Consider the following 27567-nt stretch of genomic DNA (forward strand, 5'->3'; position numbering starts at 1 on the left):
ACTGGGGACCTGGCCCACAACCCAGGCACATGCCTGACTGGCAATTGAACCAGTGGCCCTTTGATTTGCAGACCTGTGCTCAATCCACTGAGCCACACCAGCCAAGGCTTAACAGCTGGTTTTTAATAAAAGGCTAAAAAATGCCTGTGGGATATGAATTACATGGCCAGCAGTGAGTTCAAGAAAATGACTCAGGAGTAGCTGAGTAAAAGTTTCTTTTTCCTGAAGGGATCCTAAGGGAATTTCCCCCAAAGGGCATGTAAGAGCGCCGTAATCAGATATTAAGTAGGGAGGAGAGCCTCATGCCTATGAAGAGTGGATGCTCCCTGTTATACTTTGCTCAGAGGTCTTGTTTGTTTGTAGCTCATATACAAATTCGGATATGGATTTGTAATTTTCAGAAGAGTTATACACACAATTGCTACACTATCTCAACCGAAAACTATTTTAAAATAGTAATTTTATTAAAGGGGTTAAAGAAAACATTAAAATACTCTATCTTACCAATCAGGAAACAAGGACCTGAGGACAGGACTCTGTCCTTTTTTGCACTTCTCAAAGCTCCTATCTCTGCATGGTCAAAGTATGTGCTTGAGAAATAGTCATTTCTTCAAACTTCATATACTTTGTGTAGGATAATTTTGTAAAAGCTTACCATGGTATATTGCTGGCTGGCCTAAAAATCTTCAGTTGGTTTCCACACACACAGATTCAGACCCCATCTCCTTACCATGGCCAGCAAGACCCTGCATGGCCCAGCTCCTGTCTGCCCCTTATACAGACCGCTTTTACAGACCAACCTCTTTGAGCTGCAAGCCACACTGGCCTTCTTTCTGTTTCTCCAATACCATGGGTCCTTCCCACCTCCTGGCCTTTGCTGTTTCTTCTGCCTGGAAAACTTCCCTTGAGCTGTGCTGGCTCCTTCTCATCCTTTAGATTTCTATTTAAATGTTACCTCCTCAGAAAGCCCCCTCTTACATCACTCTATTTAAATCAACATTTCCCCATTCATAAGTTTATTTTCCATCTCATCAGTTTATTTATTTTCATCTAGATCATCAATCTAACATCTGCTTATTTCTTTTCTTTATTGTTTAGTTCTAATTCCTCTCACTAGAAATCTCCCTCCTTAAGGGCAGTGATTTTTTTCTGCTGTGGTCAATAGTGCCACACTGGTTCTTCCCCTTCTGGCTCATGGTAACTTGTACTTCATGTCCCTCTCAATGCACTCTCTCTTTCCATTTGCTACATGGCTGACAATATCCAGAGTCCACCTGGCAGCTGCTTCATTATTCTGGGTGCTGGAATGAGGACCTTAGATGACCCATGATGAAAACATAGCAAAAAGGAAAAATCTTTTCATTTTTGTTTTAATCCACTGAGATTTATTTACAGGGCTGTTTGTTTTTGCAGCACAACCTAGCTTCTCATGACTGATGCATCAGTCTTTTGGTGACACTGTATCTGCAGCACACTAGAACAGTGTCTGACTTAGAGTGGCTTCTTAATAAATAATTGTTGAAGAGATTAGGGAACACAAAATGGTCTATAAAAGTTTCTAGACTGCTGCTTCAGTAAATGAATGATCTGGATAATTACTAGACTAAAAGTACTGAGATACTCAGAAAAAGTCACAAAAGCTTTCAGTTAATGCTGATATGGCCAAGGATATTTAGAATTGATGAACAAAGCTAGCCAGTGCTACTGGCTAATGGGTACTGCTTAAGCCAATATGTTTTACAAAGTCATGCCTGAAAGAATAACAAACTTGAGAGCTGCAAATCTCTCCATATGCCATCTGTGAGATCAAGGTTTGGAGCAGGACCCATCTGAAGAGCCCATGGGTTTTGTGCTAGGAGCCAATTCACATTCAGAGTCCTTTAAGAGACCTTATCATATTTGTAGAGCTCCTGAAAACCACCTTGTATGCTTCCAGCCTTCTTCATTTCTTTCAGAACTGAATCATTGAGGCAGAAGATGGTATGGGTGCCTAGAGAGAGTAAAGGCCTGGGCAAAGAGAGAGGCAGTATAGCATGGTGGTTAAGTCATGGAGCCAGTGTGTGGTTTGAATCTGTGTTCATCCACTCACTAACTGCATGATCTTGGGTAAATTACTTGACATCCCTGTGCCTTAGTTTATACATCTATAAAATAAGACTACTAATAGTACTTATGGCAAAAGGGTATGATAGAGATTAAATGAATTAGCACAGAAAAAACACCTGGAACAGTGCTTTGCATGTAACATGTGCTCAGTTAAAGTTAATGTTTATTATTACCAAGAGTTGCTCCTTCTACCCAAGGATTCTAGTAGTCCTAGAATGTTTAGGGCAGAAAGTAGCATTTCATCTGCATTCAGTAATGCCCTATACAAACAAGTTTCTAGCCCCCATACCAAATGTAAAAGTCTCTGCTACTCTTTTCTCTCCATAGAAAGTTATAAATAATTGGTGTTTCCTAAAACAAATATACTTTGACCCAGAACAGACATGATGCTTTTTAGGCTTAAGGATCTGGATGAGGAATCTTGGAGATCATGGCTCCATGCTGCTACCAACTTAATGATTGGGGACAGAAGAGAAGGAATAACTCAGGGGAGTGGATCGGTTTGCAAAATCCTGACCCAACCTCTAATTTGCCATAGAGGCTCTAATTTCTATTAAATATAGCATCTTACCTTCATTTCTAGCTCTCGGTTTGATGCAGGTAATGCCTGAAGTTTTGCTTCCAATTTGTATATAAAACTGAACAAGTCTAGCAGGGAAAAAAATCTAGTTTACTTACAAATAGGTGAATTTATGAGAGATTTAACCTTTTGTATTTTGACACACATAAAAAATCCTATAGTTCTTAAGCATCATATTTAAACATAAAGGGCATATGACTTGCAGAAACAACAGAGATTATATAGTAAGTTATTCTGTAACCATTAAAAATAATTCATATGAAACATTAATTTTATTCTGTAATAATGATTTAAACAAAAGGAAACAGTTTAACCCCACTTCATTCTGACAGTCTGATATAATTAGATGAAATCACTGAAATGAGAATTCCTTAAGTCAAGATAATACCATTTCTGGAAACTGAAGATGGGGAAAAAATCTAACATTAAGAAGATGAGTTCTTCGGTCTGTGCCGCAGAGCAAGATGAGGAAGGGAATATCATCATTGTGCTAGTGCTGCAGCACCATGCACAAGCTGTGCTGCTGCTGTGGCTCCAAGGCCCGCCACCTGCTGCAAGTGCAGCTACCCCTCGGAGTGGAAAAGGAAGTGCAACTGGAGTGCCATGGCTAAACAAGGAAACACCACTGAGACTGGTCTAATGAGGCACCCCAAAATTGCATACTGCAGATGCAGATTCAGGCATGGATTCCCCACAGGAACAGCACCTAAGTCCAAGACGGCAGCATCCACTTCATCTTAAGAATTCCCAGTGGAATTCTTAGTCACAAAATAACAGTTTAAAAAATTTTTTAAAAAGAAGCTGAATGCTGCATTTGCTTAGGGCAAGGTAGTTACCCATATTACTGATTTAGACTGAGATGGACTCAGTGTGAATAAAATCATGCCTCAGTCCCCAGTAAACCAATGGAGAGTGGCCACGGGACAGGTGCCCTTCTGAGAAGAGGACTCAGATGGAAGGGCAGAGGTGGAAAGCAGAAAATAGGACAGAACCCTAGATTTTAGTGAGAATAAGATCTAAAGGTGTCCAACATTTATTCACTTTCATTTCTTCAATTCTCAAATAATTTAACTGGTTAAAAAAAAAGCAGTTTTATTTTAGATGTGCTACTATTATTTCACTCGACCTTAAAACCAAGCAGCTATTTATTTTACCAGTAGGTGTCAGTGTAGGTATTTTAAATTTCCAGAGCAGTTTTTATTAAGTGAATACAAATAAACTGAGGTAATCGGGATGTATAATTTTCAGACAAGAAATATAAAGTTGAAAAAAATCTTCATCTTACCTGGCATTAAAAATAATATTAAGTTGTCTTCATAATAACACAGAACTTTAGAAAACCAAGCTGACACAAGCCTATGTGATGAATATATACTGACTACTGAATTGTGATGTAAATTTTGTAGAAATTGAACTTCCGGCCAAGATGGAGGCATAGGTAGAGATACTGTGACTCCTCGCACAACCAAAATAAGGCCAGCAACAATTTAGAAACAAGATAACAACCAGATCTGGCAGAAAATTGAACTGTAAGGAAGTTGGGCAACTAAGGACTTAAAATAGACACATTCATCCAGACTGGTAGGAGGGGCGGAGTCAGGCAGCTGGGCTGAGAGGGGTTGTGGCACAAAAAGCAGTGTCACTGGGCACATAATGCATTCTGGGTGTGTAAGGCATCCCAAGCTCAAGAGCACAGTGGGCGGACCCTGGGTGCACAGGTGGCTGACAGACCCAGTGAAGTGGTGACTGTCACTGCGCACAAGGTGCCTGGCTGTCTGGGCCATATTCACGTGCAGATAAACTAGGCAAAACTGGGCAGTGAGACAGACCACACAACCCAAGGTCCCAGCGCTGGGAAATAGAACCTTGGGACATTGATTAAAAACACCTGTGGGGGTTGAAGCACAGGGAGAGACTCCCAGCCTCATAGGAGTGTGGGTTGGAGAGACCCACAGGGTCCTAAAATATACATAAGCCCACCCACATGGGAATTAGCACCAGAAAGGCACAGTTAGTTTGGGGAAAGCGGCGGAAGGGACTGAAATCTGATGGAGAGAGGAGCAGGCAGCATTGTTCCCTCTCAAACCCTGCCCCCACATACAATGTCACAACACAGTGACTGGGTTGCCTAGCCCTGGAGAACACCTAAGGCTCCACCCCTCACTACATAACAGGTGTGACCAGATTAAAAAAAAAAAGGCTCAAACTGAAGTACAAATCAAAGCCTCAGAGCCGATACCTGTAAGCGACCAAGAGATAGCCAAGCTATCAGATGCACAGTTCAAAGCACTGGTGATCAGGATGCTCACAGAATTGGTTGAATTTGATCTCAAATTAGATAAAAAAAATGAAGGCTACAATAAGAGAAATGAAGGAAAATGCACAGGGAACCAATAGTGATGGAAAGGAAACTGGGACTCAAATCAATGGCAGTGGACCAGAAGGAAGAAAGAAACAATCAAACAGGAAAGAATGGAGAACTAAGAATTTAAAAAAATTAGGAGAAGCTTAGGAACCTCCAGGATATCTTTAAACATTCCAACATCTGAATTATAGGGGTACCAGAAGGGGAAGAGGAAGAACAAGTGGAAAAGTTATCTGAAGAAATAATAAAGGAGAACTTCCCCAATCTGGCAAAGGAAATAGACTTCCAGGAAGTCCAGGAAGCTCAGAGAGTCCCAAAGAAGTTGGACCCAAGGAGGAACACACCAGGGCACATCATAATTACATTAGCCAAGATTAAAGATAAGGAGAGAATCCTAGAAGCAGCAAGAGATAAGGAGACAGTAACTTACAAAGGAGTTCCCATCAGACTGTCAGCTGATTTCTCAAAAGAGACCTTACAGGCAAGAAGGGGCTCAAAAGAAGTATTCCAAGTCATGAAAGGCAAGGAACTACATCCCAGATTGCTCTATCCAGCAAAGCTTTCATTTAGAATGGAAGGGCAGATAAAGTGCTTCTCAGATAAGGTCAAGTTAAAGGAATTCATCATCACCAAGCCCTTACTATATGAAATGTTAAAGGGACTTATCTAAGAAAAAGAAGATAAAAAACATGTATAGTAAAATGACAGCAAACTCACAATTATGAACAACCACACCTAAAACAAAAACAAAAACAAACTAAGCAATTAACTAGAACAGGAACAGAATCACAGAAATAGAGATCACATGGAGGGTTATCAACAGGGGAGCGGGATGAGGAGAGAGGGGGAAAATGTACAGAGAATAAGTAGCATAGATGGTAGGTAGAAAATAGATGGGGAGGGCAAGAATAGTATGGGAAATGTAGAAGCTAAAGAACTTATGACACATGGACATGAACTAAAGGAGGGGAATGTGGGTGGGAGAGGGTGGGCAGGGTGGAGGGGAGTGAAGGGGGAATGGGACAACTATAATAGTATAATCAATAAAATATATTTAAAAATTTTGTAGAAATTATCTATTTTACTACATACTTGAAGTTATGCTTCATTTTTACATATAGGAATCTACATAGAGAAACATTATCATGTAAATCCTCAATAACAGAACAGAGTGTTTTAGGTTACATGAGTGATTTTCAACCTTTTTCATCTCACAGCACACATAAACTAATTTCTAAAATTCTGTGGCACACCAAAAAAATATATAGTTTTTGCTGACCTAACCAAAAATACATATAATTTTGATTCATTCACACTGAAGTTCTATTGTGTTGGCTATGCTCATTTTTTAAAATTTGACAATCTAAGAGAAAAGAGCTCAGTGCCCCTGACTAAAATAGCACATTTTGCACCAAACATTTGACCTAGTATTGTTCATTTTAGAAATTCTTGCAGCACACCTGTTGAAAATTGCTGGGTTAGATCATATGGTGTGGTAAATATAATGCTCATGGAGAAGTGTACCAATTAACTATTTACCTGATATTCCTGGTGTCCAGAGGGACAGTCCGCGCTTCTCTTTTCCCTGGCCCATTGAAGTACAGGGATCTGCCATCGTTAAGTGTTCCACAGCCAGTTCCAACCTGGCCCCCTGTTATCTTATACCACAGAGGGCTGAGCTTCCCCTCAAACCTATCGAACATCTCACTGTGATTAGGCACATTAGGCACACAGGTTCCTTGTGCAGCTTCCAAGAAAAGAAATACATAGGAGAGAAGTTTTGTTAAAATCCTTACACATTATAATGCACATTTGAAAGAAACCACATGAAAATTTGTATCTCACAATTTTCTAACTGAAACGCAGCCATCACTACAATCATCAAAAACACTATTCTGCCTCTCTATTGTTTATTTTCTAATAGGGAAACATTGGGAACCACACATTTCCATGGCTCCTGCTACACAGAGATTTCTACAAACTCAGAAATAGATTTTGTCCAAAGTAAAGTTTGTGTGTGTGCTGTCCTGCTGTTAGAGGACCAACAGGGAAAGTTAGCCCCAGCCTTACAAAACCCGCCCTGGACCACAAGTGGCAGCACTCTGCACAGAAGGCCTGAGACGGCATTTGCTTGTCTTTGGTCATGCTCCAGAAGGGCAGGCGCTGAAAGACTGGGGAGGATTCTTTTGAAGTTGCCTCCAGGAAAAATTATAAAAAAGATTTTGAAGTTTATAATGCTTTTCTTTAATTTTACTCTTTAATCTCAGCTTCCTTTTTATTTTTGCTTATAACAACATAAAGGTTGACTGTGGTCCAGAAAATGCTTTTCTTTTAAAGTTCTCCTTGGTCATCTTGAATTTATCATTTCCTAAGTTGATTTTTACTTTAAAGGTATAAAGTCACATTTCTTATAAAAAGCAATGTATAGAGCACAGAGAGCCCTTGCAGCCAAGTGGTTAAAGCCCAAGCTTGGGCATGAGTTTTAGAAAATGACTACAAGGGTTTGAAGTCTAGCTCCAACAAGTCCTAGCTATGTGGCCTGGTCAGAGTTACTAAGTCTCTCTGTGCCTCAGTTTCCCTAAATGTAAACAAGGACAATAACAGTATTATTGCTAGTACAGGGTTATCGTTAAAATAAATGAGATGAAATAAAAGGCACTTACTATAGTGCCTTTTCTACTATAGTGCATAGCATGAAGTAGGAACTCAAACAATGTTTATTATTACTAATAAAAATTTGTGTTATGTTTTTCTTCCTTAGGAAGCTTAAAACTACAAAATATTTTAGTACCTCATCTGCTTAGGTTGCAAATTCCTACAATTAGGACTTAAAGAAGAATAAACTTAGAATCTATTTCCTTGGAAGAAGTGACACAAGATGTAGTAACTGAAGATACATATTTTACAAACAATCAGACACATGTCTGAGGCCTTACCTGTGTACCCCAAGTCACAGAAACACACCCCTGAAACACAGTCTCCGTGGCCACTGCAGTAACTGGGACAAGGCTCAGATATGTACACTCCATCCAAACCAAAGGGAGGGACATTCTTCTGGGAGCTGCTCTCCTGGATCCATCGGAATCTGATCTTACTGTTGGGAAAGACAACATGTGTTTCTTGTACCAACATCTCATAACTAAGTACTCAATGATACAACAGTTAAAAGAACTCAAGAGAGATTAAATATTTACTTGAAAATCATATCTGCTTGATTGGACACTTAATCTTTATAAGGTGTCTCAATAAGGTGTCTCTCTCAGATCTTTCTCAAAACTTCTTGATTTCTTCAGCATATATGTTTCAATATCACAAGGATGTCAGGTACAAAAGATTTTTGATGTCCAGGAACATATCATAGGTTTTTACTTCTATATTTTAAGAGGCTATTTGGAAAATTTTGAAACCACCAGGTAGAATGTTCTTTGCCAGGACAAACAAGGGTGCTCTGCCTATTTGCCAGTGGCATGATTCTGGAAGGGAAGAGTGAAGTTTGTGTTGACAGCTTTATTCCCACCTGTTGCCTTCCTCTTCACTTTTCATCTTCAAATCACCAAGAAGCTCATTCTGTGAATACTTGGCAACCAGCTGAGCTGCCAGTGAACACTGGCAACTGCCAAGGAATAAAAAAGGGACCTGGTCCCATTGCTTCAAAACCCTGGAACACCAGCGGGCTGGGCTGCTGCCCAGTCCTTCTCCCCCAACAACAGCTCTAAGGCTGCCAAACTAATATTTGTCCCAGTTGCTTTCCAATCTTTTCAACCCTTTCAATATATACCCTTTCTTTTTCAATATATGGACACCTGTACACATACACAATTTTGTGCCAGGAAAATATACCAGGAAAATATATTGTCTTCTTCAGTTCTACTCATATCAAAGAGGGAAGATGGATTATGCTATCTACATTTAAATTAATTTTGCTGGCAATATTTATAGACTTTGGAATGAATCACTAAATAAGAATAAAGAATCTTAAAGATTAATGAAGATTGTCAAAGATAACTATAGGCAAAGATGTTTCCTTCTCTCTCTTTTATTGTGAAAATAATATGTCAGTATTTGAACACATTTCTTTTTGCCTTTTCAAATAGCTTTGGTAATTTGGTAACAATGAACTATAACTATGGCTTTTTTCTTTATTGTTTTAAGTTACCAGCTTTTGGCCAATTTGCAAAATGTAACCAACAGTGTTGTTAACTAGGAGGAAAGTGTTCAGAGATTGTCCGTCTATTAACACAAAGCCTTAACAAACATTCTCAGTGTGTTAAGAGGAAGGTGAACACATCTTTTATTTTCTTTGGAGCTAATTTGAAATACATTGGTCTTATTTTTAAAGGCAAAAGAAAATTGAATTAAATATTAGAAAACAAAAACAGAATAGAAAAGAAAAAAGGAAATACAGTTGTAGAGTCATGGACCTTGGGAAAATTCCTCCCATTGAAATAATAATGTTATTTATCCTGTGAAGATATTTTTCCTCTCAAAATAAATAAGTAGAATTAATGAAAAGTAGCCTTTGCCAATTGCTCTTAAGGAAAATGGTAAGGCCTCTGTGTCTTTCTCAAAATATAGGCTGCATATCTATAATAAAAGAGGAAAACACATTAGTTCCCTGATATAAATCCTATTTGATTGGAAGACATACTTGCCTTTTCTTTTTATATTTCTATAATAGAACCTGGAAAAACATGGGTCCACAATTTCTACATGGAAAGTTTAAAAAAAAGAGGTAAGAACAGCTTTTTTTTCTCCACACAAGCTCTCCCACCTGGGCAAGATGATGGCATCTCTCCATCAACTGCCCTGCTTCATGGAAGGAGTAGTCTCAGATGGAGGCCCAGATACATTCAGAAGACTGAAGAATCCTACCTTTAGGCAGAATTCCAGAAGCTTTGATAATTTGATAATGGATGAAGGACAAGTGAAAACCTTTGACCTATCTCTGACTCTTGGGACCTACAATTTTCATTATCATAATAAAAAAAACAAGGCCTAGTTTGGCCAGAGAGAAGGCAGCACCCCTGTTTGAAGACCCTAAGGCTGCTACAGAACAGCCTTATCTGACAGCACAGATATTTGTCAGGTGTAGGACTTCAGAAGCTCAGTATTAATGAATCTGTATTTAAATATTTAAAACAAAATGATTAATCATTTTGAGAGTGAGTCCAGGCAGGACATGGTGAATCAGAACTAAGAGTCCTTGCTAGAAACCTATATTCTGGAGTGAAAGGGCAAGAGTTGGTACCTATTCTCCTTCTTTTCATCTTTGCTAGTTGCTTTTTAGTGGGAATGTGCAAATCGAAGCAACAGAGGTTACACTGATTACAACTTAAGCAAGATTTGCTTCATTGAAATTTCTCCAAGTTGTGCCTGGTTCCTATGCCTATTGCTATTCTGTTCTTTCAGTAGCACAATCCTGGAATTAAGCATGAGTAATTTACCAACTTCTGGGTTGCTGGAATAAAAGGAAGAGCTAATAAGAATTTACTAAAAAATATAATAATAGAGAGAAGAAGTAAGGAAATAAGTCAGCCAAAGTTAAGCTAATAAGTATGTCTAGATTCCACATAGTTTGCCTTTTTTTCTTTTATTGTTGTTCAAGCATTGTTGTCTCCATTTTCCCCCACCATTCCCCCAGTTTGCCTTAAAAAAAACAGAGGAGATATAGCTCTGAAATTATGAATATTATTAATGTGTGGGTGCACATGTGTATATGTGCTTTCGTGCCTTTTCAGAGAGACAGAGTAGACTTCAGAACAATGACTTCTTGCTGAATAGCATTAAACTTATTTCAGAAAATATACTTTTCAAAGGGAGGTGTCTTCAATGTGGCTAATCACTGATTGCTGTCCTTATTCCTCATTCATCATTCCTTTATTCAACCAACATTTACCAAGTGCCTACAACATGAAAGGCACAGTGGCAGGGCTACACATATGACAGGAAGCAGAACTCCTGCATGGTTCCTGTCTTCATGTAGCTCACAGTTGAGTGAAGAGAAGAACTTAATCAAACCCCTGCACAAAGAAATGTAAACGCGCAACTCTGATAACTACCACCATTAAGAAGGACACAGAGCTATGACAGTATATAATAGAGGTCTTTGATCTGATAGTCAGGAAGGTCTGGAAAGGTGTTGAAAGAAGTAATGATTGAGGAAAAGACAAAATTTTATCTTATGCAGTTTTACTAGTAATAAGATATAGTGTGGTTTAACCTTTCAAATTATTGAAAAAAAATTCCCCTTTGTCCTGCATGTCTCAGATAAAGAAGAAATAAAAGATGAGACTCGATCTTTCTCCGCTTCACCAGTTACCTTTGTTCAGAGGATGCCTGAGTGACCCAAAGAATTGGCATTACACTACCCTCTTCACCACCACACTACAGAGAGGTGATAACTCAGCATCTCAAACAAGGAAGGTTCCTGTGTACCTGCCTGTCCTTTGCAGAGGTGCATAGGTGATGGGTGGTAGTGGAGGGGACATTCTGCAGATTACTAAGCAAAGGTATTTCTAGCCCTCCCCAGAGATACCAGCATTTTGCATTCTGCATAAAGAACCTAGAGCAGGCTGCATGGCACCCTGTATGGTTGGGGGAAGTGCTGAGAGTCAGGAGGGGAGTATCAGCTTATATTTACCACCATTGATGTCTCTCTTCTGTGGGCAAGAGCCAAAAAATTAGTATGAGTGACACTGCTCCTTTGAGAATTCAGCTTAGAATTATTGGTGAAAAAGCAATGTTCTAGGCAACTATTACAAGCATGTTGCTTTGTGGCAAAATGGCTCCAAATTTTGACAATTTTTTCACACTTAGAATTCTCAGCTTTCCAACATTGAATTTAGACACATCCAAGTTTAACATACTGTAGAAGGAACAACAACAGCTCATTTACTTGGGTTAAAATAGAAACATATTTACTATTCTTCAGCAGATTGCTCTTCTTCAGGAGTGACATTAACCAATAAGCTGGATGCTATTCAAATAACCAAGAAGCTCAATCTAATGGAGAATATTTCTTCTACCAAAAGGTGAGGTCCAAGAAAGTATTGATACATTGGTAGCCACACAATATTGACTCACTTTATGATATTAAGGACAAGTTCCTCTTATTTCTCACATGTGGCTTTATCATTTGGATTATTATACCCAATATCAAACAAACTACAGCTTCAAGTTCTTGCATCTGGCTTTGGGACTCCAAAGAAACTTTGTGTTTTTGGCCCTTGATTCTGTTAACCCCTTTTGCAGTGATGTCTTCCAGAACCCTGATATTCTAGTCACTGTAGCAAAGGTGCACCACCTGATGCTCCCAACTTCATGGTGTGATGTACCTGTCTATTTGGAAGACCTGTGGTTGGGCCAGTTTCAGAAAAATAAGTGGAAGTGAAGGCAGTGGTGGAGGTGAGGAATTCAAGGGCTGCATGTCCAGCTTGAGATGGGCAGAAAGCAGGATAAGATGGTGATTTAGTTGCAGATACAGATATGAATTTATGGAAAAGGAAAGGTGTTCAAGAGGGTGAAGCCTACAGAATAGAACCAACAGCTGGAAAGAACAATAGCTTGGGGAGCAGAACTGTCTTACTCAAGGAAACTTTCCTGTTCTGGACATTATTTTGTGGAAGAGGGGGTCACTAGTAACAAGTATCTTGCTGGCTTTCAGAATTCCTACAACAAGTGGCTGCTATGTGCTTCCCATTCTTTACTTATTATTATTATTTTTTTTAGTGGGAATGTCTATTGTGGTGATCCTGTCATGATCTTGCCAATGTTGGATATGAGTGGGGTAAATTACTTGTCTTTAGTTTACAGGCCTATGGATCCAGAGGAACCATATCCAGGGAGCCATGTGCATACCCTGACCTGATGCAGATGAGATCAGGAACTTAGTGCTGATGCTGTGATGGCAAGGTTGTCTACTGAAGCCTATGGTGTAAATTTTTGAGGGATGCACATCTAAGTAACAAGGGAGTCAGAGAACACAACCAACTTGTGTAGCTAGATAATGCATAGCAAATTTGATGATCAATTTGGTGGAAGAGTAACAACCAGAATGGTCTCCAAGAACTTTATGAATAAGACACTCCTACAGATTGCTAAGTTTTTATCATTGCATCAATCAGGATAAGTTATGCTGTGGTAACAAACAGCCCCCAATTTCAATGGCTTAACCCAACAAAAGCTTATTTCTTGATTATGCTGTATGTCCAGTGGAGGCTGGGAAGTAGAGGTCTGCTTCTTGTAGACACTCAGACACCCATATTAGTGTAAGCTTCATCATAAAACATGTTTTAATGCAGCAGGGAGCACAACAAAGTGCACATGGGCTCCTAAAGTCACATGCTTCCTTTTCACTCATATTTCATTAGGCCATGGCAATCTTTGAAGGGAGTGGAGATAGCCTAATCCAACAATATTCTAGGAAGGAAGCAAACTAAATATATTGCTAAATGGCATTAATGAGTATTCCAACCACATAGTGAGTTAAATCTACAGAAAGCCATGCAAATACACTTACTGCATTATATTAGCTCTACACAGAAATGCCTTGATTGAATCACAATTTAATGTTACATTCTATGATTCAATTAAGAAGTATCCACTTGAAAAATGTTCCTTTATGTTTCATAAAATGACAGTTAAAAATACTGATCTCTGTGTTACCTACTGTACCTGGCATAAGGATACATATACATACTATATATTTATCCTACAATATTGAGCATGGAAAAAAACTGTGTCTTTTTTAAAAATCAGAATGTATACATTTTATTTCTTTTTGCCCAACAATGAGAACTAAATGATTGTATATTTTCCCCCTTTGTCTTAGCTGCCAGGAAACTAAGAGTTAAATTTATTGCCTCATTAATGAAACTAATTCTCTTTAAGTTCTTGATCCATTTATTTCATTCTTCTGTCAAGTGAATTTTAATCTTTTTCTCTCTTGTTTTACTACTTATTGTAAGGGTCATTTAAAGGGACCTTTTATACTGTGAGATATTTCAATTTGTCTATACAGGGAGGCACTAATTTATCAAAAATCTATGTAAAGTGAAATCTGATATAAAATGTCATAACTCTTTTAGCCTTTAACAACTTCTGTTCACATCTGTACTTCCAATACCAGAACAGTGCTCAATGTACATTTGTTGAACAGATGAATAAATGAGTGAGTGATTGTTTCACAAGAATAAATGTGTATACACACACACACACATCTTTACTCTGGGAATTTTATTTCAGTATTCTTTTCCTCAACAGTTATTACTTGAATAGATAAAGCTAGATTGTACAAATTCTTTTAGGTTATTAAGATGCATGGAATAAAGATATTGAGATAAAATTATGCTCCCAAGAAACAGAGGCTATGGCACATAATAAGAAAGATCACTGTACCTGGCTGCAAGGGACCTTGGAATAACAATGGTGATTCTTGTCCATTCTTCAAAGTCTCCGGTGTGATACATGGTGGGCTCACTGAGTTCTCGGGAGTTTCCTTCACATCCTTTGCCAGCAGAAGCTGGGTAACAGCCTTCTTTCACCAGAAACCAGGACATACCAGCATCATGAGAGTACTGAAGAAGAACTGGGGCAGCACTGCTGAACTGACTGGCACACCCTATGTTTAGCTATAAAAGGAAAGCCAGAAGTATACAAGATTTTAGATCCAAGACATCATTAAACAAATTAAGTGCTACAGCAACTAGGGCCCTTTCTACTGACTCTGCATTAAACTGATGATAATAAGACCTGAAGCTCAGTTTCAATCAAGACCCTTCCATAGGTTCTGGAAATCTTTGTTTAGGCAAGCAATAGGCGCTTTTTAATAGAAAGCTGGACCAGTTGCCCATTTTGTGAATTTTTTTTGGTATTTTAGGAGGAAAGAGAGAAGCACAGTATCTGTGATGTTAAAACCTTGGTCAAAAGCCAAGAAGCCAAGAAATGTTTTCTCCTCCTTTCCCAGATGGTATAAACAGAAGGAAGCAGAAGATAAAAAGCTGCTCTCTTCAGAACATGAAGGTTACCTGAAGAGAGGGCTGTCCTCTCTGTTTTAGTGGAACAAACATCTTTATTCAGTTCTATTGCCAAAGCTCAGTAAGAAATCATTGTCAACTTAGATGAAAGAGCTTAGTTTTTGTCACAGCTTCAAATAAGCAAAATAATTCAGAAATAAAACTATTATCACTCTGTGCACTTATGTAGAGGAATGTCATCATAAGATTAATAATATAAAAAATTAAAAATGCAACCTAAATTCCAATGCCCTAGCATTAATATTTCATTTCTCTATTTTTATTCTTCTAATCTTTATAAAGAAGTACATATATTTTGGTCATAAAGTCAAAGCTATCACATTTCTAGGACTTTCTTCCTACTTTCTATTTAATATATTGTTTTATTATTATATGCAGCATGGCAAAGAATGTATCTTTTTCTTCAATTAATTTATTATCACTAGATAAATTCCTAAGTGCAGTATTACTAAGTCAAATGTAGACATTCTTTTAATTTTCTATTTATATGTGTTCATTGTTAATCAATTGGTTTCAAATGAGTAAGCTTTACTGCAACACCAAGTATTATTCTAGTTAAGACAGTTTCTTTCTAATTTAATAAATGTATAAATTACTTTATGTCTTTTGATAATTATAAATGTTAAGCTTTTTTTGTGATATTTATTTAATTTGATGCTATCTTATCTAAATGTTCTATTCAAATTCATTTGTTTGTAGAATTTTACCTTATAAGATTATGAAAAAAGAACTCAAATTTTATAGAAAAAATTAAAGTAAGGACTCAAAACAACATAATAATTATGAAAGAATAAAGGATGAAAGAAAGCTAGGGCCACAGGCAAATAATATTGGACCAGAGCTCATAAGGTCAACCAGTTCCTCCTAATGATTGTCAGTAGCAGACCCAGTCTTTCAAAAGAGGATTCCATACTTTCCTTACTTCTATTGTCAGACCTAGAGGCATCTCTCAGAAGGATTTATAATTTGGCTGGTAAAAATTTTATTGTGATTCATAAATCCAAATTCATATGATGGGGGACCTAAGAAAACCTGGAGTTATCTTTCAAAGAGGGGGCTCCTTCTAGTACAGGCTTCCCCTGCTAGGTGAGTATTCTAGGAACCCATCTGTATCAGTGTACCAGCTGGTGGTGTTGTGAAAGGCTGCATTCACCTTCAGTGAATTTTTTTGAAGGCTCTTTCAACACATTTTCCCATTTTGTGGTGGGTGATTTATGATTTATGAGTGTACTTGCCCACACTGCACTAAGTGTTCAGGAGTTTTTGACCAAAAATGGCATGACCCTCATGCTCCACCCTCCCTATTCACCCAATCTCACCCTGAGCGATTTTGTTTTTGTTCCTCTGGATGAAAAAAGGCCTCAAAGGGGAATGTTTTTCTGATGTGGAAGAGGTGAAACAAACAAAAATATGGCAGAAGATCTAAAAGGTATCAAAATCAATGAATTCAAAATCTGTTTTGAGCAGGGGAAAAATGTGTCGATAGGTATATTGCATCAAATGGAGAATACTTTGTACGTGACTGAAGTTTAAAATGTCAGAATAAATACACAATTTTTAATAAATAAATGTTGGGTGCCTGATCATATAGTTAAAAAGTCAGGAATATCAGTAAAGATTTCACACTTTCAGATGTGTGATTCAACTCTTCTAATACAAATTCCTTTTAATATATTATTCATTCGTAAGCACAGCCTTTGTTTGCCATGTGGTGTGAGTAGTCACACTGGGCACAGCATATAGCATTTTGTCTTAGACTTATTACAAATGCCATTGTGACTAATGTAGGCAAGTCGTTGGAACTTACAGTTCTGTAAGAAGTTGATATTTTTTAAAATTGATCATTAAGCCTGCCTCTTAACTGTTGATGTTTTGTAGGATTCAATTATTGTTTTTCCTATTTTTTTAACTCTATACATGCTTGTAATCTCATTCACAATTATAATGTCAAATTCCATCTGAATAGCAATGACTCGCAGATACAGTCTCTCTCCAGCTCTTGGACAATGTCCATTACTGCTTCCTGTGCATTTCCATGTCAACAGTCCACAGGCAACCATAGTTCCACAAGTCCACACCTATTATCAGCATCCACCACCCAAATCCTCTTCTTCCATATGAGAAGGAACCCTCCAAAACAGGAATTTATTTATAAAAACTGTGTGTTTATTCTTACATGTTTAAACTTCAGTCACCTTCAATGTACTCTCCATTTGATGCAATATATCTATTGAGATGGTTTTTCTACTGCTCAAATCAGTTTTTGAACTCGATGATTTTGATGCCAATTAGTGCTTCTGCCATTTTTTTGTTTCACCTCTTCCACATCAGTAAAATGTTTCCCTTTGAAGGTGTTTTTCATCAGCAAAAAACAAAAAAAAAGGTCACTTAGGCAGAGATTGGGTGATTAGGGAGGGTGGGGCACAGGGTCATGCCAATTTGGTCAAAAACTGCTGAACACTCAGCCCAGTGTGGGCAGGTGTGTTCATAACTCACCCATCATGAAATGTGAAAACGTTGAAGGACTCTTAAGAAAAAATCACTGAAGCTGAATGCAGCCTCTCACAACAACATTACCTGGTGCACTGATACAGATGGGTTCCTAGAACCCTCACCTAGTGGGAGGAAGCCTGTACTACCAGGGGTGTGCCCTCCAGAAGATAATTCCAGTTTATTTTTAGGTCCCCTCTCGTATTTTCAGTTTCAGTGACTGGAGCCAAACATGTGCGAGTCATTTTAGACTCCATTCTATCACCCAATACATCACCAATAAATCAGATGTTGACTAGACTTTAACATCTCTCAGATCCACTTACTTATCTTTACAACCTCACGCTATGCCTTCACCTGGACTTCTTATTTCTTACATTGATGGCTGCCCTTGCTTTCTTACTTTACTCAAAATAAGTCAATAGTCTGAGCACTTTTGTCTGCCTCTTCCACTATCACACACATCCAAGTTTTCATCATTTCTTACTTGGGTCACTGCAACAGTAGTCCACCTGGTCTTTCTTTAAAAGCCTAAGTCAGAGTAGGTCACTCTTCTATTCATTAGCCATTTTATTCACAGCAGAAGTTAAAGACTGACCTTATTTTCCAAATCTGTCTTCCCTTTCTCACTCTTTGCTATAGTCACAAAGGTGTCCTTATGATTTCTTGAATTTTTCCAAGCATACTCTTATTTCAAGGATGTTGTGCTTTTTGTTCTCTGTGTTGTCTGGAATGCTGTTTCCCAGATAGCTGCATGACTCACTCCTTTACTTTTTATAAGCCTCAACTGAAAATAATTTAATCACTGAGGCTAACCTGCCAATGGTAACCACCCTCTAACACTCTAGTTCAGTCCCTATCCCTTTCCATAGCCTAGAACAGACCCTGGTACATGTTAGAAGCTTTACAAATATTTGCTGAATAAATGAATGAATCAATGTACTTGTTGATTCTAGTCTCCCCTTCTGTTAACCCCCATACTGCTGCCAGAATGATCTTTCTGAAACACATTTCTGATCTTGCATTCCATGACTTACTGCTCTTGGGTTAATGTCCCACTGGCTGAATGTGTCATATAAAGTCAATTAGGATCAACTTTGTCACCTCCTTGGTACACTTTCCAAATTCTTTAAAGTGTCCAAATTTTCCATTCTCATTTGCATTTTCATGTATTTTAATATATTTGCACAATCTCTTCCCTCTGACTGGAATGCTGCACCCTCCACTGTTCAGCTAGCTAAGTCTCTGTATTTCCAGAGACTTCCAATTTCAATCTTTCCTTCCTTCCTTCCTTCCTTCCTTCCTTCCTTCCTTCCTTCCTTCCTTCCTTCCTTCCTTCCTTCCTTCCTTCCCTAGTCCCTCCCTCCCTCCCTCCCTCCCATCCATCCATCCATCTACCCATTTATTCAACTAACATATTTTTGGAGCACCTGCCACATGCCAGGCACTATGCTAGGTAGCAACCACAGACATTTTCTACTACATACCAGTACTGCTGTGACTGTGTTGTGACTGTTCAATTTTCTAGCTCACTTACTTGTTTCTGAGACCCTTGAGGGCAAGGGCCATATTTTTCTAACACCTAGGGTTTAACATGCTCATAAAATGTACCAGCACTGTATGTTTTTGTGTAAATGACATGAGGTTCTTACAGATGCCAAATATATATTAATTGTCAGCCTCCGAATGACCCATATTACATATCTATAATTAACTAATAGCCACAAATCAATAGTCTGCTGGTGTGATTTGAAAATTGAAATTTTTTTAGGTATTACTCATTATTACTAGTTGTTTAAATACTTGAAACATCTGATAATGTTTTCTTTATTTAGATTTTTGTAAACTTTAGAATACTATCTTACAGACTTTAACACCTATACCACCTTGATTTTATGACTCACCAAGGTGTCAGATGAGAAACAGCAGAATATTCTGGAAATGTATTTGCTATTGCTGTTACTTTGTTGCCACTTTAGGCAGTACCAATATTTTAATATAGAGTCATATGCTGTTATTAATGGCTTTTCCATTGTAATTTAGCATCACAATCTAAACAGAGGAAAACAGTTCACTAATCAACTTCCTTGCTTACAAACCTGTGGAAACTATATTTGAAGAGCTGCATATAAACATCTGATCTCTTTAATAATTCCATTTGTAAATTATTTAGCATCTGCATCCTGCTGTAAGTAAGGACATGTAGTTGTGCTAGCTCATTAAAACTGCATTACTTTCGACCCCAGAATTCACCAATGGGACTTTATCATAAACAATGAAATTTTGATTAGGCTTCTGAAAACAAGAGCTTGTCAAACTAAATACTTGCTATATATGTTGACATGTCATCACAGTGCTGAAAAACAACAAGCTTTTAAGAGAACAATGATAATTAAAGTAAAAATTGACAGATCAAAGGAAGAGGAATTGTTTGATAATGCTACAGTACAAACACAAAATAACTCACAAGTCCTAAAAGCACTAGTAAGCTGAAGGAGAACTTACCTATTACCATTCAGAAGCATGGGATTCATTAAGTCACAGACTGAAATCCTAAAAGTAAATTTCTTTTTAATTCTGGTGCAGTTCCATAGGCACTTAAAGAAATACAATGACATAGCTATAATTTCTAGGGCTCATTAAAAAGTGATAAGCTGTTTCCCTATGAGCCATTTAAGAATATTGAACCTTTGTTTTAGTCTCTACTTTAATAGCATATACAAATTTGCATCCTTTGTCAATTTCACTTTTTAAATATGGAAGCTGTTTTGCTCCTTGGCCTGCCCTGGGAAGAAGTTTGTGCATAAATACCTTGAACTGTAGCACATATCCAGGTTTCAGAGTCAAATCTCGAGTTACTGCAAATCGATCCCCATCTGATTTTCCAAATACCATGGCTGATGGCGTGGCAGAGCAGAAAGTTTCATTTTTAACCATTCCTTCATTAGCCAACATCAACCACACACTCATCTGATTCATAGGGTAATCAAAAACTGGCTTCTCATAAAAGTTCTAATAGAAACAATACAAACAACACAGAAAGGCAACTTGATAGCTTTGAAAACAAGAAAGAAATGTTCAGTTCATGACATGCAGAACCATGTACCACTTGTATTTCTAAGAAAACACAGCACAATCTCTAATTTAACTACTTTTTTATTGCCATAAATTTCTTCTTCTGATGATAAAATAACTGAAAAGATTTTGCCACTGTGCATCTAATTTTATAATCACACTAACAATCATGTTGATGACTTGACCAGACTTCATAGGTTTTTTATTTCTTACTGGAAACTAGTAGCATAAAGAGGTAACAAAAATTAAGTGCAAACAAAAAGAAATTAAGTGCAAACACAGAAAATTTGTATTACACGTTCAAGCACTAAATCCTTGGGGAAGTAAGAAGTTCTTTAATCCCATTCACTTTTATAATTGTCTTCTTGAAGTTCAGACATGGAAAAAATACCTGGGGTAAAGTTGGATTGATAACTGGGATGATCTGCTTTTGCTTTTCTGACAGGATGATGATGTCATCGACTGCCCACTGGTCATAGTCCTCCCCAGAGAACACAGGCTGCCACCAGCGGAACCTTGTGCAAGGGGTCTTGGCAGCAGCTGGAAGCTCCAAATAGACAAATCTGCATAGAAGCAAATTGCTTATGGTTAGGAAATGAAAGCTGTATCTTTCTTAGCAGCTGTGAAAATCATGAGAGTAGCAATAAGAGCAAGTTTCATTTCATTTGATCTCTTGATATTTTTGAAACATTTCTAAGTTTAATAGATCAGACAAGAGGTTTAAAGTTGTAAGCTGGTTTAGTCCTGGTCATGTTTATTACATTTACCACTGTATTTTTGGAGGTGATAATTTAGCTGTGTTTGATTGACTAAACAATATCTTGACTACTATGCTAATGGTCATAACATTCAAGAAATACCTGGAAAAAACTGTTCCTTTGTGTATTATTACATTAAAATAGCATTCAAGAATTTTCAAAGCCATTCATACTTATTGTGGGAAAACATAAATATGCACTAAAAATGAAACATAACTCACTCATAATCTACTGTATAGGGTTGGCCTCTGCTAAAATTTTGATGTAGATCATTTCTGTGGTGAAAATTTTTATGCATAAAGCTTTACCTACACTTCAGTTTATTTCTTAAGGTAGGATTCCTAGAAACAGAATTACCAGGTCAAAAAACTGGCCATGTTTAAGGCTGTTGATTTTTCCAAACTCCTTTCTGGAAAGGTCATGACAGTGTGCAGGATGATGTGAGAGTGCCCACCTTGCTGCTCCCACGCGGAGAAAGCACTTGGCATTATCTTAAAAATGACCATTTCGCTGTTGAAAATGATATATTTCTTATTGCAAAAGAGGTTGCGTATTATTCATGTTTTATTAAACATCTATGTTTCCTCTTTTGTAACACCTACTCATTCATTTTACCCATTTTTCTGTTGGGACCTTAGTGTTTTTTTGGTAATTTGTAGAAGCTCTTTACAGCAATGTTGACCCTCTGTTCCTCATAATGGTTGCAAATAATGTCTTGGTTTGTTACATCTGTTTTTGAGCTGTGACATCTCTTTTTCATACATAAGTTCTTATTTATCTGAATCAATTTCTGGGTCATCAGTTTGGCTTCATTGTTTGCTCTATCCATGAATCACTATCATTTTATTTTAATTATTTAAGTTACATAACATATTTTAACAACATGTAGGGTATTACTCTATTTTTTTTCCCTAAAATTTGATATTTTTGCCGGATTGTATTTCTAGGTATATAGTTCCAAGAAAACATGCCTATGGAAAAACATGCCTATTTTGATTGTAAAGTATTAAACATAAATTAAAAGGTACTCATATCACAATATTAAGTTTTCCTGTCCAGGGGTGCTCTATAATTTTTCCACTTATTTGTTTCTGTTAATCTCTGAAGGTAGTTTTGAACTTTTCTTTACAGGATTCTTAGAGTTGTTAAAGTTATTTTTATATTTATTTATGTATTAGCTACCAATAATGGGGTCTTTTTCTGCTGCCTTCCACCTCAGAGTTTCTCAGCCATTTCAGTGTCATAAACTCCTTGAAAATCTGGTGAAATATACTGGCCCTGAAGACAAATTCTAATAAAAATAAAGGTTAGTACTCCTGGAATTTGAAAAAGCTATTAAATTTTTGTTTGTTTATATAGTAATCTAGTCACTTTGCTGAACTCCTAATAATCTCCAGATTGATAATGATGTTACTTGGAAAAATAATTTAAATTATTTTAAATTGTTTTAAAACCAGTTTGGCACCATAACGATTCCCTCTCTACTGTGCTGGCGGAATCTCATTTGGATCCACCTCCCACTCATAATTCCTGACTTTTTCCGTGGATATTGTATTTCGTGTTTTACCCAGTTGCCTCTCCTCTGGTTTTTCCCTTTCACGTGTGTCCTTAGAAGAAATGTTTTTGGTTGGTCTGTCCATATGTCTATTTCCATTACATTATGGAAAGTTATGTCACCTTTAAATTACTCAATGTTTTAAAACAATAAACATATAAGTCTACAAAATAGCTACATTTTAAGTAGCATTTAAAATATATTTAATTTATAAAAAATTGAATCTATTCTTCAATAATAATTTTTTTAATAAAACAACGTTTGGTAGAAAATGTAAAACAGGGACAATTTTAGTATTTTAAAGTCAATAATGATTGGTCAATGTATATAAAAAATGTTTATCTTTGTGTGAAAGTGCTAATAGAGATTATAAAAAGGAATACTCTAAAAGTACAAACACAGAATTTCAAGATACTACATAACTGCAAAAAATCCCCAATTTAAATATAGATAAATATACTGATTGCATGGTACAAATACTAGCATTTTTCCAAACTCCTTAACAGTCATTACCTAAGGTATTTCATTAAATATATTTCCCATCCATAAACATACAGACAGGGATGGGCCACTAAAAAATTTTAGAAAATCCAAGCTCCACAGATTCATTCATATGTTGTCTAGGACTAGCACTGGGTGCAGCCATATGAAGACTTTGGGCAAAATCCATCTTGCTATTAAATATAACAAATGAACATATTTCATGTATGCATTTAAAAAAAATCCCAGAAATGCTTGGAGTATCCCTATGTCATCAAATTTCTTTGGGAAAACAATGGTCAGTTGTCTTACTTTTCTCTAGTCACATATTTTCTCAAATTCTTTAAAAATTCAAATGTGATTACAGGTGCTTTCTAATGGGTGGGGTGGGGGGAGTAGTGGGGAGGAAAGGCAAGGGTTTCTGTTATAAGTCACAGGGGAAATACTTGGGTCTAATTTAAAGGGTACTGAAAAATCTAAAGCCAATTAAGAGATTTCCACCCTCTCTCCCCCTCAAAACAGGGTTTCAGTGAAATGAGAACTGTACTTGAACAATAAAAAAAACCTTAAATGAAATGAAATGTTTATATATTAGGCTATCATTCATGCCAGGTATTTATGAGTTTGCCTATTTTTTGCAATAGTTAACAACATGTTAGAAACACCTCAAGAACAGTGTAATCCTTACTGTTCCTGGAAACAACTGGAAGGCCATCAGGGTTTGGTTACCTGGGTTTGCTGAAGTCTGAGAAGTACATCTCTGCCAGCAGGTGCCACTCGATGCCCCCATTGTTGCTGTACTGAAGGAGGATGCCCTCCTCTCTGCTGTCGGGCTTGTTGCATGCCGCACTTTCTCCGCCTATCTGGATATAGAACTGGACAAAGTCCACCCAAGAAGTGTCCAGATCCAAGCTCACCAGCTGTCTTTTCCCAGCCTTTCCAAAGGACAGAAATACCACAGATTCAATCACCTGGGGGGTCTTAGGCATTTTGTTGCTTCAGTTGCAAATTAATATGAGCATCCTAGCACTATGTGGAGAGGGTTGTGTCCATTTGTTGTATTTGTATTTTTTATTTAATCTTTATTGTATTTTTTCATTACCATTTATTGTTGAGAGGAGCAAGCTATGCCATTTAATTGTCTCTGCTTTGGTTATGGTAACTATTCCTGGATACATTTGATTAGTCTGCTTTACTGATTGCCAGGCTTGGTCATGAGATCCTTGGGAACTGTTAATTACAACAAAGAGTATTCAAAGGTCTTTAAAAATAAAATAAAATTGATTTAAATTAAAACAGTTCCAATGTTTACTTTGTGAATCTCCTCCAGGCAGAGTAAGGGAGAATCTGAAGGACCATGTACTTGGAGATCAGCTTGGTTTGAATCTCAGACTATTATTCATGCTGTTTAGCTGTGTGACCTTTCTCAGATTTTATCTTCCTCAAAGGTACAATATGGGCAATAATTCTTCCTTATAGGGTGCTGTGATAATTACATGATATAACATTTTGCATGAAACTTGCCTAGCACACTGAATGTCTTCCTGAGAGGTACCCTTGGACCTCCTCCTCCTTGGGAATGAAAATAAAACAGGTTTAAGATAGAAACTTGACAAAAAGAAAGAGTGCTTGAGTATTAGGCTCCTAGTCAGTGTGTTTGTCTCTGTCTGTCTCTCTCTTGGAAATGGAGAGATTGGAAGAAATCATTTAAATAAGTTTTTGTTACCACTACATGGTCTTTTTGTGTCTTAAAAAAGTTAAAAATGCCATCAAGCCCAGCAACTTGCTTCCTTTGCTCAGTGTGTCCTGTGCATGTCACAGTGCTGTTGTGCAGTGTTAGATATAAACTGACAAGGTTTGTCATGATTCCTTTTGTGTGTAGTTTCATGCTAATGAGATTGAAAAAAGGTTTGAGTATGAGATCCTTCCACCCAGATCCTGCCCAAGCTAATGCATGCTCTGTTCTGAACCCGTCTTGGAGCGCTACCAAGAACTTCAATTAAAAGTTGGGAAGAAAAACTACAATAAGATAACCAGTTTAGAGAAAAACACCCTCACACTTATAATTTAAACTTTATGCAAATTCACCAAGTTAATTAAGAAAGGGTTTCTGTTATAAGTCACAGGGGAAATACTTGGGGCTAATTTAAAGGATACTGAAAAATCTAAAGCCAATTAAGAGATTTCCACACCCTCTCCCCCTCAAAACAGGGTTCCAGTGAAATGAGAACAGAAATTAATCCTGACACAGGAATTTGTTCTTTGGAACTCTCAATTTTAAGCATGTATTTGAGGAAATCTTAAAAGTAATATGCATTTTCAGTGTGTTATATGTGCTTTTGATTTTTCTTGTTGATTTGAAATAGTACAAGTGTGAAACACCTCAGAGATTATTATAATCTGGCCCAGGATTGTTGCAGGAAGAATAATTCTAAAAAAAGAACCATAGGACCTAGCTGCTTAATTCCAACCCAGCAAACTCCTATGAAAACTTGGCATGTGGAACTAAACCAGAAGGATAAAGATCTAAGGTGAGGAGAATTACAAAAATCCAATTATCCCAATTAGCTGGTTGGAATGATTGGTTTACTGTGAAATTCATAGAGCGGTGTTATTTTTCCCAGAGATGATGATGTTGGTCGTCAGAGGCTCTGGAAAGCTGTTTTGTGGGATTTTTGTAAATGGTGGAAAATATCATACGAATGTTTGCTTTGGCACTGAAGATATTTTTTCCTGGAGAATAGCACAAGTCATTTTCTTTTGTTTAGTGACCTGAAACGCTGAATATTATTTTAAAGGAAGAAAAAAGGAAAAAGGAAATGGCTCATGATGAGTTTTTTGTTAGAATTTGATGTGACACATGCTTTGCAGTTTTTCTACTATACTATGATGGATGCATTTACGTGTGCATGTGCAGACATAAACACACACACAATGTGTGTGTGCATATGTGCTGGAGTAATAGGTTAAGGATCTCTTCATTCCTGGAGTGTGGAAAATACCTTCCAATTTCTCTCCAGCATTCTAGCTGAAAATGGCTTACTGTTTCAAGGATTTAGATAAAAGAAAAGAAATTTTAAAGGAAATGCCTTCAGACTTTGGAGCCTTTAAAACAAAACTTCTAAAATGCTTCATAAAACTTCACCTTTTATCTCCAATTAAAGTCTTTTTAAATCAAATGCCAGTAGAAAAAAAAATCTACTATATTTATTTAAAAATAAGCATTTCTTTAGACCCTTTTGCTGTTTTTCAATATTCACTCATTTGTTCATACATTCATTCCTTTCTTCAACAAATATTATTAGGCACCAATTTTATCAGGCCTAATACCATGTGTGAGGAGAACAAAGTTAAAACAAGAATTCACAGATATGTGTGTGTGGTGTCAGTAGTGACGACTTCGGGCTGCAGACCAAGTTCTATTCCTTGTTGACCTCATTTATCAATTCTCCAGTATATTCAGTCTCAAGGGTATTTACTGATATGTAAATGCCTAGCACACGGCATGCATTCTGAATTGTGCACCTTATCTAGAGTTGGCTTAGGCAGTAGGACTTACTGGTTACTATGAGAATAAAAATATAATCTCTATTTGTATAGAACACAGATAAGAGCAAAATTGAGAAAAAAAAGGAGATATTAGTGTAGTTTGCATAGTTCCAGAAAACTCCATGGAAGCAGAAGGATTTGAGCAGGGTGCTGCAAAGTTTATATGGATGCAGAGATTATGGAAGGCAGAATGGTAGGCAGTGGACACTAAGCAAAGACAGGGAAATTGGAAAAACCTGGAATGAGGAGAGTTTCTTTTGGGGGGTAAAGGGGTCATGTTTGGAAAAAGAAAATAAGTTATGTAGTTAGGGCAGCAGTATCGGAGATGATCCTGGATTTCTGTGCTGGAAAATGGATAGGATAGAAGCATGTTTCCAGATAAATTAATCTAGGGTGGTTACCGTTGGGTTACTGCCCCTTCTCTATTCCAATCATGCTGGCTGCTGTGGATTGCTAAACTGTGTATCCCACCTTTGCCAAAGCAGTGAGTACATGACTCTGGTTATGCAAATCACCACCCACCATTCCCCAGGACACTGTGATTGGCCAGTCAGAAACCTTCTCCAGAATTTTCT

The 27567-nt window shown here is 37.3% G+C and overlaps 1 protein-coding gene across 2 annotated transcripts in view; it reads right to left on the reverse strand.

The window, feature by feature from the left end:
* Positions 1-27567, reverse strand: part of RELN (reelin) — a 561035-nt gene that overhangs the window by 106256 nt on the left and 427212 nt on the right. For both annotated transcript variants that reach the window (XM_045827532.1, XM_045827531.1), the window contains exons 25-31: positions 24173-24378; positions 21042-21213; positions 20387-20587; positions 14448-14680; positions 7988-8145; positions 6591-6798; positions 2678-2754 (exon numbers count right to left, since the gene is read on the reverse strand). In XM_045827532.1, the coding sequence (XP_045683488.1) occupies positions 2678-2754; positions 6591-6798; positions 7988-8145; positions 14448-14680; positions 20387-20587; positions 21042-21213; positions 24173-24378 (1255 nt within the window). The remainder of the gene's footprint in view (positions 1-2677; positions 2755-6590; positions 6799-7987; positions 8146-14447; positions 14681-20386; positions 20588-21041; positions 21214-24172; positions 24379-27567) is intronic.

Source organism: Phyllostomus hastatus, unplaced genomic scaffold, assembly GCF_019186645.2.
Source record: "Phyllostomus hastatus isolate PE091 unplaced genomic scaffold, TTU_PhHast_1.1 phas_scaffold_78, whole genome shotgun sequence".
NCBI lineage: Eukaryota > Metazoa > Chordata > Mammalia > Chiroptera > Phyllostomidae > Phyllostomus > Phyllostomus hastatus.